At 36.3% G+C, this 17,160-nt stretch overlaps 1 protein-coding gene across 1 annotated transcript in view; it reads right to left on the bottom strand.

Annotated features, from left to right (window-relative positions):
- Nucleotides 1-17,160, bottom strand: part of LOC114045798 (coiled-coil domain-containing protein 148-like) — a 194,003-nt gene that overhangs the window by 69,637 nt on the left and 107,206 nt on the right. Inside the window, exon 10 of the mRNA XM_027865978.1 lies at nt 9,745-9,885. Within this exon, the coding sequence (XP_027721779.1) occupies nt 9,745-9,885 (141 nt within the window). The remainder of the gene's footprint in view (nt 1-9,744; nt 9,886-17,160) is intronic.

Here is a 17,160-nt window from a genome sequence, read left to right as displayed (position 1 = left end):
GGGGGGGGAAGGGCGGCAGTCATCAGGAGGGACAATGGCTGACAGTTGTGAGCAATTAAACAGAAGGTAGAACAACTGTACAGTCTTTGAGGGGGATAGAAAGTAGGGAAGAAGGAAAGAGAAGCAACCTGTCACCTAGGTTTCATCTCAATACAGTAATCCTAAAGGTCTAAGACCTCTCTTTGCTGCATAGGAGTCGGGGGCAAACAGCCACCTGAGCTGAACACTCATGCTAGTGCTGTTGAAGGCATTTATGCATCACTTCAGTGTGATGAGATAGTGAGAATGTCTTATGAGAGAAAATGGACACCTGCTCATGACTTTAAAAGGGTGAGCAGCAGAAAATGTTACCATTAACAATAGTACAATATTAGCTCATCTACTCTATGAGATGTTAGGGCTCAGAAAGGGAGCTGTTCAGATTCTTTTCAGATTCTGAGTCATCTAAAGCTGTGCAAAAACATCACATGATAACGCCCACCTAAATTAGAGCACCTAGACTATAGTGTGTACAAGGGATTCTCAGCGAAAACGTCTCTGGCTCAAAGCCCATCAAAAAGATGGGCTCTGGGCTAAGAATATGTGTACCTCATGAGAATTAGGAAAGAACATGCTAGACGCAAGACATGCTGATTTGATCAAAGCTTTAAACTAAAAATAGAGGGCAGAGAAAAATGCCCAGAATAAAACTCAAACTAGATGCTATGAGAAACAACAGGTATGACACAGAAAGAATAACAGTGAAGGAGAATATTCCCAGCTCATTCACAGGAGAGAATAATGTCATGAGGACTGGGAATAATGCTTATAATCTCATAACTATATATCAGTAAATAAAAGATTGGTAATATACAAAAGTGAATCTGACATATCAACACAAGCTTCATTCAACAAAGATGTAGAGCACTGTACTAGATACTGGAGAAAATAAGACACAGTTCCTTCTTCTTGTGGAGAAAGGGCTAGTCATCCTCACCAACAGTTGACCAGCTTCTACTCAGAAGGCAAATGAGTCAACCTAGCTGAAGCAACAAGGCCCCCTGAGGGAAAGAAAGAAGATGGCAAGTGCCACGAAAGCTAAGCCACCACCACCAACCATGTACACTACTATCTGCCCATACACTACAAGAGTCTTAGGAATGGACTACAGGCTTTGCTTGGAGTTTGGGCCCATACCAATCATTGATGAAATAAATCACTCAGAGAAGGGACCGGGGGGGAAATATATATGCTATGACCACAAATATGTAAATGAAAAGAGCATTATAAGAAAGCTGAATTCTGAGTATTTGTAATGATCGATATTGGTCCTAGGATACAGATAATACATATATTCTTCCTTTGGAAGGGGTTGGGGTTCAGTGTGTTGTATATATAGCCAGATTTGCTCGTTGTGTGTAAGCTTTAATTTGTTGTTGTTGCTATTGTTGTTGCTATTGTGGTAACAAGGGAGGGAATTGAGTAGAAAGGTTAGATATCTACAAATGACATGTTAATCAAAAAACTTTTGATTATCAATAAAGTATCAATAAAGCTTTTCTTTAAAAAGCAAAAGGAAAATAAACTGTAACATACTTATGCTTGTCCTGTAACTCTCCCTTGTCCTTGGGTCTCTTGCATTGTTTAGTCTTTGGAGACTGTGGTATTCCAAAAACCACCAATATATTGCACAAAGGGTATTAAAAACGTGGAGTTGTGTGTCAGGGAGAAGCCCTAAGAAAGACAGAGATAGGCTGCAGCATGTCCAGAAGTGAGGTTATCAGGATGGTGAGAGGACTGGAGGAAAAGGATGAGTGGAAGGAAGTAAGGATGCTAACCTGTAGAAGAGAAGACTTAAAGGGGATATGAGAGTTGTAATTGAAGGGATTTCCAATGGAAGAAGAATTGAACTTGCACTGCTTGATCCCTGATAGCAGAAATAGGAATAACAGGTTAAAGTTGCAAAGAGCCAAATTTAGGTTTGATATGTGAAAAAAAATCTTAACAATTCAAATTATCCAAAAATGTAATGTACTTCCCAGAGAGACAGAGTTCTCTCTCACTGGAGGTTTTCTTCCGATGATTGCTTGATGGATAAGCAGTATAAGTATTCTTGGTCAGGTAAAGTTGAACTGGGTGGTCCTCAGATCCATTCTGGCTCTTGTATTCTATGATCATGAAAGACACTCAGAAATGTCTCAAACAAAATCCAATCTACTCTTTCTCTATCTGGAATGGTCAATCTCTAGATCAGGCCTCCAAAGACCATGACCTTCTAGAAGGGAGAGGATCACCTCAGTTTTGAACCTCTGCCTTAGGACTGAGTTGTTCTGATTGGCTAGTGCAAACTCATCTAATCCAGGGTTTCTTAAACTTTTTCTACTCGTGACCCCTTTTTGCCTGAGAAATTTTTACATGACCCCAGGTATATAGGTATACAAAATAGGTATGCAAATCAAACATTTACTGATGGTAAATCATGAAGTAATTTATTTTAAAACAATTCTTTGGTATACATATAATTTTACCATTTATTAAAAGTGAAAGCAAATTTGCATGCTAATGAGATGGATGTGCTTGTTTATTTTTACATAAAGAATTAAATCTTGGCAGAATATTTGATACTGCAGGTCATAGAGCATCTTCAATGTTTTTCAGAATTGATTGATATTTTGATTTTATAATCATCAATGCCATGTTCAGAACCAAGGCTGCAGTAAAGTGGCATGATGCAACACAGCCAAGCCCTGACAGAAATACCTTAGATTCATTACATATTTGATTTTGAATTAATTTTTAGTTGTCGAGTGTTCAGAAACCTTTTACTGTAGCTAAATTTTTCATGATCCTCACATTCAGTTACACAATCCCATATGGGGTCGTGACCCACAGTTTAAGAAGCACTGATCTAATCCACTATATCTTGCCGGGCCAAATTATGCTTCCTATATCATGTAGTCATCCACTAAGAAATTGGGGCTTTTCTTGGATTTTTTCATCTTAGAAAGGCTCTGAAAATAGACTCTTCTATAGTTTCAGTTATAATCCATGTAACTTTCCATAGCAAAACATTCTTCCTAGACCAAAACACCATTTTTTTATATAATGCCGCTGCACTCTACTAGAATATAAGCTCCTTGAGGAAGTGACTATCTCATTTTTGTATTTTTATCTATAATGCTTAGCACAGTGCCTGTCACATAGTAGGTAATTTAGTAATTTTTTTACCTTATTAATTCATCTACAATGCCTATTGTTAGTACAATTTTTCAGTGGGTTGGCCCTCAAATTTCATGTTACAGTCTAAACAATAGCCACATCCATTTTTTTCCAGTATGGATTGAGAGGCTGATTTCTTTTATGTAATTATGGATCTCATTAAAGAGTTTTCTCCAATGTTCTATGGCCTAATGCAACTGGCACAATGCCAACTGTGAACAGAAGCTTCTGGAGGACTTCCTTATTCATATGAGATGCCTCTTCTATCTTTTTGTTTTCTTCACAGAAGCACTTTAATAGCAAGATTGCATCGTTAGCAAACAATTTGATAAATCATCCATCCAGACTGGGTATAGTTCCCACAATGGCCAGGCAAAACATGCTATTCAAGAATTCCAAGATCCCCACAAAATGGAACAAGCCAGCATCTCTCATCATTAATAATAAACTATTGGTTAACAGATAATTTCTAACTGTGCCTCTGATTAGCAGAAAGCCAGTCATATATTATATGGCTGACATAGCTCCAGTATATGTGGCACTGAAGGCTTGTGAATCTGCTTATTATGCATTATCTCATTAGATCTTCACAACAATCCTGTGAGGTATGTGTTGTTCCACTTTATGCAGAAGGAAATAGAGTAAGTGATTTGCTCTGTCACAGAGTATTTGGGGTAGGATTTGAACCCAGTTCTACTTGAACCTAAGTCCAGCACTTTATTCATTACGGAAACTACCTCTTACAGTATAACTACAAATATACAATTACTGCACCATGAGGGATGCAGAGGACAGTAATTTAAAATATCACATACATATTTATTACTGAACCAATCAAGTCAATCTATGAAAACAAAAGGGTAGGAGCAGTCCCTTCTACAATAAGGATTTTTTTGTTGCCCCTTAGCCAACAACTTCCCAAACAGAAAGGCAGTGGCATTTACTTCTTATCAAAGGTGGTGGCATGGTGAAGTCTTTGGACTTGGTATAGAATAAATACCGATATGGCTCAGAGATATTGTTTCGTTCCAGACCACCACAATAAAGTGAATATATCAATAAAGTGAGTCACATGAAATTTTTGGTTTCCCAGTGCATATAAAAGTTATGTTTACAATATACTGTAGTCTATTAAGTGTGCAATAGTATTATGTCTAAAAAATGTACATACTTTAATTAAAAAATACTTTATTGCTAAAAATGCTAACCATCATCTGAGCCTTCAGCAAACCATAATCTTTTTGTTTGTGGGAAGTCCTGCCTCAATGTTGATGGTTGCTGACTGATCATGGCCTAACCCCCAGGTTGCTGAAGGTTAGAGTAACTGTGACAATTTCTTAAATAAGACAACAGTGATATCAATTAACTCTTCTTTTCACTTGAACTCTTAGAGACCATTGTAAGGTTATTAACTGACCTAATTTCAATATTTCACTCCCTGTGACTCAGGGAATAGGGAGGCCAGAGGAGAGGGAGAAAGAGAGGGAATGGTTGAGTAGGTGGAACAGTCAGAACATACAACATTTACGTTTGCAGCCTTACACAGAAACTATTTGTGGCACCCCAGAACAATTACAATAGTAACATCAAAGATCATTGATCGTAGGTCACCATAACAGATACAACGATAATGAAAAAATTTGAAATATTGTGAGAATTATCAAAATGTGACACAAACACAGTGGGAGCACATGCTATCAGAAAAACAGCACCACTAGATTTGCTTGATGCAGGGTTGCCACAAACCTTCAATTAGTGAAAAATGCAATAGCTGCAAAATGCAATAAAATGAGCTATGTCTATATGTATAACATTGTATTGGCAGCTCTTTGTTAATTCAGACTGGTCTTTTTCTCATGTCTCTTCTTTGAATTTTTCCTGATTTTATCACCAGTTTTCATGCTAATCAGCTGAAGAATTAGATGAGGTTTTTTTTCCTACTTCTTTGCAAGAAACTTCTTGATTCTGAAAGTCATGCGAGAAGATCACCACAATGCCTACATCATAATAGTGGTATAAGCAAAAAAAAAAGGGGGGGGTGGTATCCTTGGTGTATAATACTTTGCACAGGAAATCTGAGATGACATTTCCAAATTAATTTCATGACAATCCATCTCTATTTTATGCTTCCCTAGACATTAATAAGCAGTCATTTAATAAAGCTAAAGCTTTGGTTGCATTTAGCTAGGAATTTTGTTATGATTGTAACATACACATGAGAGACTATTTGTTAGAGAACTTTTATTACTGAGGAAGGAGCTGTGCTCACTTTGCTATAGCAATAGTCAAAAAATGATGATTATTAGGTGAGAACAATTTAGGAGAAGACTGCTTCAGTTTGGGTGACCCTGGCTTCTCAAAGACTATGCTAGTAAAGCATAAGTTTTGGCATGCTCTACAATCCTATATAGGCTTCAGGTATGATCCTGGCAACAGACTATGTCTACTTTTCGCAGATAAGACTAGTTAAATAAGGAGATTTTTTATTACCAGTATTGGCTAGAAACTTGATGATGACATTTTTGGCCATGGCAATCCATGAAGCTATTTACTTTTGCAGAAAGATAGTAATTTTATACTATAAGAAAGTCATCTATACAAGATCCATTCCATCCTAATGAGAAAAAGGCAAATAACCAAAAAGCCAGTTAGCATAAGAAACCTTTTCTATTTCTTTTTTGCAATTTGATTAGATTTTTCTTTAAAGAAAATTAGTCTCTGTGCCTTTAGATGTGGATATGCTTTCTTTAAAAGTGAGAGAGAGAGAGAGAGAGAGAGAGAGAGAGCTGCCTTGGATTCAAAAAGACGTGGGTTCCAATCCATCTTCTGACAATACTATCTACACGACTATTGTCAAGAGAGCTAGGTGGCTTAGTAGACAGAGAGTTGGGCCTGAAGTCAAGAAGACCACTATTTAAATTAGACCTAAGACACTTACTATCTGTGTGACCCTAGGCAAGTAACTTAATCTCTGTTTGCTTCAGTTTCCTCATCTGTCAAATGAGGATAGTAATAGCATCTACCTCCTAGAGTTGTTGTGAGGATCAAATGAGATAATAATTATAAAGCACTTAGCACAGTGCCTGGCACATAGTAAGTATTATATTAGCTAACATCATCATCATTGTCACCATCATCATTACATTTAATGCCTCAGTGCCCCAAGCACTGAGTTCATTTCTAAGTTTATGGGTTATAGTTACAGATTTGCATAAACAAAAAGTTTTCCACACTTTGAATTTATCACATTGATGAAATCATTGCTACAAATTTTTATTAAATGCTTTTGTTGTCAATCTTACCTTTAGACATGATATAGTTCTCATGTTTATCTCACTTAATGCTTTTGTTTTATTTGAATTTAGCTTTATCTGTTATAACTTCAACTCACGGCTTTTTAAACTTTAGTAAATTTTCATCCAAATTTCCATTTTAAATTTGTGAGATTTTCTGTCTTAAGTAGGTTTTCTGTAGGCAACATATGATTTAGTATTGCTTTTAAATCTATTCTGTGTCACTTTTATGTTTTATAGGGGGTTTAAATCCATTTTTATTCAAAGTTATAACTGGTATTTCCTTCTCTCATACTATTCTGTATTATATTTTTCAGTAAGAAGAATGACCTACATTAATTCATTAGTCTAAGCCTAGTTTTTATACATGCTTATGGACAATTCAAAACAGACCTATACCTTACCCCAACAAATTACTAACTATATATCTTAAGTTTCTACTTAAATTTCTACTATTACCTTATTTTAAGTTTTACAATGGTTTTGACTGATCCATATATCCCACTCCCCTTTTAACTATTAGTATTCTTCAGATTGTCCATTCTCCATTCTTCCTTCTCCCTTTTCCTCATTTATTCATCATTTGCGATGCCCATAATCTATAATTTTTTCTTTTTTCTCCTTCCCATTACTGGTTATTCTTTTGTTGTAGCAATAATAATTATGTATATTATGCATATTATATATATATATATATATGTATATATTTACACACATTCTCTTCCCCACTCCTCCCCCAAAACCCATTTGGAACCTTTAGTTCCCAATCAAGACATACTTTCTGCCTTATGAGGGCTCTGAGGTTTTGGTTTATTAAACCAAAGCTATTGTTGCACTGATATTTCCCTATGGTGATTTTAGTAGATTAACTTATCATCCTAATATTTCTATTATTTTGGTGCTTCCTCCCAAAACTTGGGACAATTATAAATCAAAACAATCCTGTTATTGTTTTGCTAACCTTGTGTAACATTTAACTGAATCCCTATTTAGTGATTCAAAGTTCTAAAGTTCACTTAGTCTTCATTGAAGTTCAAACTTGATTTGCATATTGAAGTTCATATTTAATTTGCATATAGAAGATCCTGGTTAAGACTGGCCTCATTTATTTGTAGAATCTCTGTTTCTGGTTTGATTTGCATATCAAACGCCTTGGAAAGACTTGTTTTCTCTGGGAGAAATTTGACCTATCCTATTTAATTTCATGGAGAACGTACTCTATATTCAAAGTATTTATTTCCCCAGTGCTGTACAATCATCTCAGAAAACAAGTTGTTGACATTCTATAGAGTTCTATAGCACACATATGTTCTTTGAAATAACATCAATATATGTGACAATACCAAGTATAACCTTCCTCAGAACAGGTTCTTGAGATATCGGTATATTTAATCATTTTTCCCAACTATCAACTATTTTGTTAGAGACTGAAATGAAACCATTCCCATGACTTTTTTTGAGAAACTAAAGTCGTATTTGTTCTTGGTCAAGTATATACAAGTTGACAATTTCATATACCTATCTCCTGATTTTATCCTTCAAATAATCATAAAAAATCACACATCATCTATATGTCATTTCCTATCTAGAGTATGCTCCATAAACCATTAAAATAATTGTTGACCATAAATTAAAAAATAAACAAGTTAATACAGCACTTAATGGAGAAAAGGTGACCTGCTATGGAAAGAAATGCATAATTCCCTGTGCATTAGAATCTAGAGAGGGATTATTTGGACGATGATCAGAGATAGCTAGTCAAAAAATGTTAGTTATTGATCACATGGCTACATGAAAATATATCCAAAACAAACTCTAAATTAATCAGGCACATTCAATTATTCCTCCATCAAGTCCTAATACTCCATAATAGCATGGAAGTGACCCTGGTTCTATATGCTAATGGAGTGTAGATTCTCATGGATCTTACCAAGTTGGAAAGACTGAATGTGAGTCCAACAGTAGACATTTGTTTATTTTCCAAGATATAGAAAAGATATAAATAAGGGCAAAAAGGCCACAAATCACTTTTTTTAAAAAAAGCATTTCCCTTGAAGTGATCTTTATTTCTATAAATAGAAGAACATAATTTCCAAATGAACAACTGAAGCAATATTAAATAAGTCATTTCCACATAAATATCATCATAAATTAAAACTAAAATACTGGCATAGATATGAGAGAGAAAGAGACAGAGAGAGAGACAGAGAGAGAGAGAGAGAGAAACAGACAGACAGAGACAGAGAGACAGAGAGAGATGAAGACATACATACAAACACACAGAGACACATAGATGCACAGACATGCAGACACAAGCAGATTGGATTACATATTGGAGAAAGCAATGAACTGAAATTTGGGCAACCCAGATCTTACTCCCAGATTACCAGTTCCTGGCTCTGTGACCATGGACATCACTTAATCACTCTACTCTTTCTTAGTGTGTGTGTGAGGCAATCAGGGTTAAGTGACTTGCCCAGGGTCACACAACTAGTAAGTGTCATGTGTCTGAGGTCTGATTTGAACTCAGGTCCTCCTGACTCCAAGGCTGGAGTTTATCCACTGTGCCTCCTAACTGCCCCATCACTCTACTCTTTAGAGGGATTTGGCTAGATGATCTCGAGAATCCCTTCCAATTCTAACAGTTGTTATTTCCACAATTACATAAAAGAGAAATTTCCCCTAAAGTATGTTTAGCACCATTTTCTAAGTTTGATAAAGCCTTTGTTTAGCAGAGTACTTTTTTTCCATACTGAAAGCTAAAATGTATGCTTAGAAAAAATCAAGAATACGTGATTGCAAAAGGTTAACGCCACCCAAAACAGATGCCAGAAGTAATAAAGAGCCTTTTTTAAAGTTCCTTGCTTTGTTCTCCAGTGCAATGCATTGTATCATAGGTACAAACTTTTGACACTTCATTTGCTGTATTACAGTAAATCAGTGTACTATACAAGGACTATTCAATTTTAACCCTATTATTACTTAGTTCAAGATTTGACAAATTTCAAATACAATAATTTCTGCCTACAATTTCTCTTCCAATTGAAGGGAACTGAATTCATATAGCGCAACAAAGCCATCTAATTAGGCAAGTCTAGGCGTCTTTGAGACTCAAATGGACATTAGTTACTCTCCCCATAGCACTTGTTAACGTTTCTAATAATACGAAGAATTGTTTATAAGAACACTAAATCAATCAAAGCTCACTCTAGCAATTAAGAATATTTATTCACAACACTAGCAGATTACATACTTTTTTTTTCTCCTCTTCTCTCTGCAAGATTTCCTTCTCCTTCCGAAGTTTCTCTTCCTTCTTTTCTTTTTCCCTTCTTCTGATAATAATGTTGTGTTCTAGTTTTGCTTCTTCCTCTTGATGTGCTCGCCACTGAAGAACCTAAAGAAAGTGGGAAACCATTTTAGACAACTATATAAAGTTCAGAGGTCAAAATGCACACAGTGAAATTTGGAGTCACTTTCCAAGTAGTTTCCTCATCACACAAATATCAAGTCAAAATTGAACTTTAATATGAACTGTGTCAATTTGGTCTACAAAATTTCTAGGTATGCATTTTTCTCAATAGTTCAAGGGTCTCAGCTTTCAACCATGAGGGCACTCCCTCCAGTGGTGCAGATTACAATTCCTGAAGAAAGTTACTGTGGTTGAAATTTTCAGTATCCTGAAGCAATCAATCTGGTGATGAACCTCTCTGAAGTTAGCCAGGTTGGTCCTCAAAGAATAGATATTACCAATTTCATACAGGAAAACTTCCCAGCTTGGCAGGAATTAACAATGTTTGTACTCTATTGGTATTGCTTTCAAGAATGTATGGTCATCAATACCACAATAAGCATTAGAGTAAGGCTTTAGTTAAAGATTATATTGGCATGTACATATACATTGGGCACATTCTGATTACTAAAAAGAAGTGCATGAACAAACATTAATGCCTTATATTTGTTTTCATCATGATTCTGATTAATGAAATTTTACATGAAAGTCAGACAAGGTAGAGTATCATTTAAGTATTCCCCCAAAGACTTAGGATCTTCAGATTTTCATAAATAATTTATTTTTTGAAGATGGCAGAGTAAAGGCAGGGATTTGTCTGACCTCTCCCAAATTCCCCTCCAAATAATGTTAAAATAATGCCTCAAAACAAACTCTGGAGTGGGAGAACCAAGAAAAGGATAGGGATAAAACAATTTTCCAGCCCAAGACAACATAGAAAGTGGGCCAGAAAGGTTTGGAGAGAGAGTGGAACACAGTCTAGCACAGACCACACCCAAGCAAACCAGTAGCAGACCTTGGAAGTGACTGAATCAGTGGTGGTGGCAGTGACTTCCAGAGACCTCAGCCCACAGACAGTAAGGGGATTGGAAAATTAGTCAGAAGGAGATTATATGCACCCAGTGCCTGTGCTGACACTGGGTGCATGACTCTGTTTTGTTTCCCATATGTGGTTCTGAGTCAAAGTCTAGAGGTCCAGGTCTGGGTCCAGGGCAAGGAGGAGGACAAACAGGAACAGGTCACAGTTCCAGGGCAGAAAATAGTGCTTGTGGTCACTCAGACCAGAACACAGACAAGGAGAGTATTAATTACACCTCTCCTTAGATCATACCACAATGAAAGAACTGAAACTCCCAGAACTAGCTCTGAACACAGCAGCAGAAAAAAACTGAAGCTTGGGACAGTGCTCCCTTTACCCTGGGAGCAGACTCCAACTTTAATATAAAGTTAAAAGTCAAGAAACAGGCTGGGAAAATGAGCAAACATAAAAAAGAACCTGACAATCAAAAGTTACTATGGTGACAAAGATCAAAACAGCTATATGCAAAGCCTCAAAGAAAAATGCAAATTGGTCTCAGGCCCTGAAAGAAATCAAAAAGGATTCTAAAAATCAAATAAAAAAAGCAGAGGAAAAATGAAAAGAAATGAGAGTGATATAAGAAAGAGTAGACAGCTTGGAAAAGGAAGCACAAAAAATGCTGAAGAAAATAATACCTTAAAAAACAGAATAGACCAAATATTAAAAGAGACACAAAAATACACTGAAGAGAAAAATCCCTCAAAAAGCAGAATTAGTCTAATGAAAAAAGAGATGCAAAAATGCACTGAAGAAAACAACTTCTTAAAAAGTAGAACTGGAGAAAAAAAAGTAGGATGGCCAAATGTGAGGAAAATAATTCCTTCAAAATTAGAATTGCACAAGTGGAAACTGATGACTTTATGACACATCAAGAAACAATAAAACACACCAAAAAGCCAAAAAAAATGAAGGTGAAGGTTTTGGGGCAGCTAGGTGACACAGTGGATAGAGCACCGACCATGGAGTCGGGAGGACCTGAGTTCAAATCCGGCCTCAGACACATAGCACTTACTAGCTGTGTGACTCTGGGCAAGTCACTTAACCCCAATTGCCTCACCCCCCCCCAAAAAAAGAAACAATAAAACAAAATAAAAATAATTAAAAAAGAAGAAAATGTGAAATATTTCATCAGAAAAACAACTGACCTGGAAAATAGAATGAGAAGAGATAATTTCAGAATTATTGGACTACCTGAATGCCATGATAAAATAAAAAAACAAAACTAGAAATGATATTTCAAGAAATTATTCAGGAAAACTGTCCTGAATTCTAGAAACAGAAGATAAAATAGAAATTGAAAGAATCCACTGATCATCTCCTGAAAGAGATTCAAAATGAAAATTCCCAGGAATATTATAGCCAAATTCCAGAGCTCCCAGGTCAAAGAAAAAACACTGCAAATAGCCAGAAAGAAACAATTATAATATTTTGGAGCTGCAGTCAAGATAACCCAAGATTTAGCAGCTTCTACATAAAGGATCAGAGGACTTGGAATATGATTTTCTGGAAAACAAAGAACTAGGATTACAACTAAGAATCACTTACCCAGCAAAACTGAGCACAATCCTTCAGGGGAAAAAAAAGTGGATGTTTAATGAAATTGAGGACTTTCCAGATGAAAAGAACAGAGCTGAATAGAAAATCTGACATTCAAACACAAGACTCAAGAGAACCATAAAGAGGTAAATGGGAAAGAAAAATCATAAGGGATTTAATAAGGTTATACTATTTATAGTATTTACTGTGTCATTACTTACATCTTACATGGGAAGATGATACTTGTAACTCCTAAGGACTTTTTTTCTATTAGGGCAGTTAGAAGGAGTGTACATAGACAGAGGGCACAGGTGTGAATTGTCTATAATGGAATGATATCCAAAAAAATAAAAATAAAATGAAATTAAGGAGTGAGAAAAAGGAATGCACTGAGGGAAGAAGGAAGGGAAAGATAAAATGGGGTAAATTACATCACATGAAAGAAGCACAAAAGAGCTTTTACAGTGAAGGTGAAAAGGGGGGGAGTGGCAGGCAACTCTTGAACCTTACTCTCATCATAATTGTCTCAAAGTGTGATAACATACATATTCAGTTGGGTATAGAAATCTATCCAACAGGGAAGTAGGAGGGGAGGGATGATAGAAAGGAAGGCAGGCTGGGGAAGGTTGTGGTTAGGAACAAAACACTTTTGAGGAAGGACAAGGGAAAAGGAGAGTGAGAGAAGGATAAATGGTGGAAAAACAGAATAGAGGGATAAACAGTAATCATAACTGTGAATGTGAATGGAATGAATTCACCTATATAACAGAAACAGATAGCAGAGTAGATTAAAAACCAAAATCCTACAATATGTTGTTTAAGAGAAACACATTTGAAGTAGACATACACAAAGTAACTCTATTATACTTCAACTGAAGTTAAAAAAACCAGAGTTATCAATCATGATCTCAGACAAAGCAAAAACAAAAATAAATCTGATTAAAATAGATAAGCAAGGAAATTATATTTACTAAAAAGAACCATAGACAATGAAGTAATACCAATACTAAACACATATGTACCAAATGGTATAGCATCCAAATTCATAAAGAAAAAGTTAAATGAGTTACAGGAGGAAACAGACAACAAAACCATACTAGTGGAGGGACCTCAACTTGCCCCTTTCAGAACTAGATAAATCTACCCCCCAAAAAAATAAACAAGAAAGAAGTTAAAGAAATGAATAGAATTTAAGGAAAGTTAGATGTGGTAGACCTCTAGAGAAAATTGAATGCAAATAGGAAGATACTTCTTTTCTCAGTGGTACATGGAACCTACATAAAAATTGACTGCATTAAGGCATAAAAACCTCACAACCAAATACAGAAATGCAGAAATATTAAATGTATCCTTTTTACATCATAACACAATAAAAGTTATATCCAATAAAGATCTGTTGAAACATAGATTAAAAATTCCTTGGAAAATAAACAATCTAATTCTAAAGAATGAATGGGTCAAAGAACAAATCATAAATCAATACAATCAATTATTTCATTAAAGAGAATGACAACAATGAGACAACGTACCAAAATTTATGGGATGCAGCCAAAGCAGTACATAGGAGGAAATTATATCTCTAAATGTTTACTTACATCAATAAAAATAGAGAAAGAGCTAATCAATGAATTGGGCATGCAACTAAAAAAATAAACAACTAGAAAAACTAGCCATTGCCTAATTGATAAATGGTCAAAGAATATGAATAGGCAGTTTTCAGACAAAGAATTTGAAGCTATTTATAGTCACATAAAAAATGTTCTAAATCACTATTGATTAGAGAAATGGAAATTAAAACAACTCTCACATCTATCAGATGTGACAGAAAGGGTAAATGATAAATGTTGGAGGAGATGCGGGAAAATTGGGGCACTAATGCATTGTTGATGGAGTTGTAAACTGATGCAACCATTTTGGAGAGCAATTTGGAACCATTCCCAAAGGGCTATAAATTTGTACATACTCTTTGATACAGCAATATCACTGTTAGGTGCATATCCAAAAGAGATTTTTTAAAAAAGGAAAAGGACATATTTGTACTAAAAAAAAGTTTATATCAGCTCTTTTTGTGGTTGCAAAGAATTAGAAATTGAAGGGATGCCCATCAATTGGAGAAAGGTTGAATAAGAATATTATTGTGCTATAAGAAATGACAAGCAGATTGATTTCAGAAAAACCCTGGAAAGACTTACCTGAACCAATGCAAAGTGAAGTGAGCAGAACCAGGAAAACATTGTACACAGTAACAGCAATATTGTATGATAATCCTCTGTGGATGACTTAGCTACTCTCAGCAACACAATGAAGGACTAATGATGAAAATTGCTATCCACCTCCAGAGAGAGAACTGATGGAGTCTAAATGTAAATCAAAGCATATTTTTTTTCACTTTATTTTTGTGAGCTTTTTTATTTGGCCTGTGTTTTCTTTCACAACATGATTAATATGGAAATATGTTTCGCATGACTGCACACATATAAGCTATATCAAAATTTTTGTCTTCTCAGGGAGGGCAGAGGGTATATAGAGAGGGACAGAATTTTGAACTCAAATTTTTAAAAAATGAATATTTAAAAATGTTTTACATGTACTTGTGAACCAGGACGACAAGCCTTCATACTTCTTGGCCTCTGAATTGCCTCTCCCTTCTTCATTCTATCCTCCAGACAACTACCAAATTGCTATGTTCAAAACATAGATCTGAACATGTCATTTCCCTTCTCAAAAATATCAATGGTTCCCTACTGCCTCTAGGTCCAAATACAAATTTCTAAGCCTGGCATTTAAAGTCTTCCACAATCTGAGCCCTACCTAACTTTCCATGCTTATTTCTTACAGTTTCATGAACTCTCTGTTCCATTCAGACTAGCCTACTAGCTATTGCCTGATACATAATATACCATCTTCCACTCCTGTGCCTTTGCAAAGATAGTTGCCCACGTTGAGAGTGCACTGCCGCCTCATTTCTACCTATCTTTTATCAGAATACAGCTCAGGTACATTTTCCAATATGAAGGTTTCCTGATTTTCTTTAATTGCTAGTTTTCTCTTCCTCTTGAAATTACTTTGTAATAAATTAGTAGATACCTTGTATTTATTTAGCTTTGTACATATTTTTATCACACATATTTTTATCCTTCCAAGGTTAACCTGTCTCTGACAACCTGGTATATCATTGAACTTGAAGAATCGGTAAGTATGCAGAAGGAAGGAAGAAAGGAAAGAAGGAAGGAAGGAAGAAAGGAAGGAAGGAAGATAGGAAGGAGGGAGGGAGGAAGGAGGGAGGAAGCAAGGAAGAAAGACAGAAGGCGGGAGGAAGGAAACAAAAATTTATTAAGCACTTGTGTGGCAGGCACTGTGATAAGCACTGGAAATACAAATATAAGCAATAAGAAAGATAGCCTCTGCTCTCAAGGAATTTACATTCTAATAGGGAAAGACAATACACCAAAAAAAAAAGCTGGAAAGGGGGAGTAGGGGCAGGAGCGAGTTGGGGATGAAGGTACCTGGCAAAAGAACAACATTTCAAAGTTCAGAAAGTCAGGAACAGTTTCAGAAAGGGAAGACTAGGGGTATTGAGAGGCAACCAAGCCCAAAGCCTATACCAGGAGTGGTAAGGGAATGAAGGTAGATCAAACTGGGCCCTTTACAAAATTGAGGTTTCAGGAGGAACTTGCCAGCGGGGTGGGGGTGGGTCTTGCAGAAGGCTATTTCATGATGAACAGACCACATTGATAATTAGATGATCTAAGGCAAAAAGGCCCTAGATTCTAAGGGAAATTCTAGGATTAGAAGGTCAAGATTAGTGCAAGGAAGGAAAGAACTACGGGATTATTGAGAAGCAAACAAGTCCAGAGCCCATAACTAGTGCTGGTAGCATAGCATACTCCATGGCCTGAACTTTGGGTCTTCAATCCCTGATTATCTAGCAAAACAGTAATGCTAGCTATGAGCATGAGATGGTAAAAGGAATCCTGGGGAAAGAAAACAGCAACTGGCCTCAAGTCCTCAGGACGGGGCAAAAATGAGGCAGACAGAGTTTAGGTCACTTGCCCAAGGTCACACAGCTAGTGTCTGGGGTCAAATTTGAATTCAGTTCTTTCTGATCCCAAGACTCGCACTATTCCATCCAGCTGTCTCTAAAAAACTGAGACCCAGGGATTTTGAGATGTGCCCAAGGATACACAAGTACTAAATTTCAAAGAGAGTATTTGATGCCTGTTCTAGCTCCGGAGCCAGCCACTGAATCACTCACATGCGGGACTCACTTTCTCACACTACAATTCTCTCTCTATGCACCAGCTCATTCAGTCACTCTCTCCCTCTTTGCTACACAACCCTGAAATCACTCTCACCACAAAATCACTTATTCGGCCATTCTCCAACATTCTTCCACAAACCAACCGAAATTATCTCTCACCAACAGTTGCTTTCCTTCCACGCATCATCTTTCAGACTGCTTTCGCAACCTCCACTAAACACCACTTGCATTGAAGCTACATTTTGATGCTCCTAAATCTCAAGCAATTGCATTTCCTGAGAGCCCTGAGGGCACACAAATGCTGCTTTCTTTTCCCTTTGCCCCAGCACCTCTAGTTCTTGAAGTTAACTGTAAACTCTCCCTTTCCCAAGCAAGTGATATTTATGGAATATCTAAGCTAGGAGGTTTTCCACATTATTTTTGCATATGTATGTAGAACTACGCCAACAGCTTCTTGGATGCAATTTTAATACATCTATGTGAATTTTAGGGTCTATTTTCACTG

Source organism: Vombatus ursinus, unplaced genomic scaffold (genome assembly GCF_900497805.2).
Source record: "Vombatus ursinus unplaced genomic scaffold, bare-nosed wombat genome assembly UNPS02014779.1, whole genome shotgun sequence".
Lineage (NCBI taxonomy): Eukaryota > Metazoa > Chordata > Mammalia > Diprotodontia > Vombatidae > Vombatus > Vombatus ursinus.
Note: the sequence above shows the minus strand (reverse complement) of the source record. Positions and strands in the feature narration are given on the sequence as shown.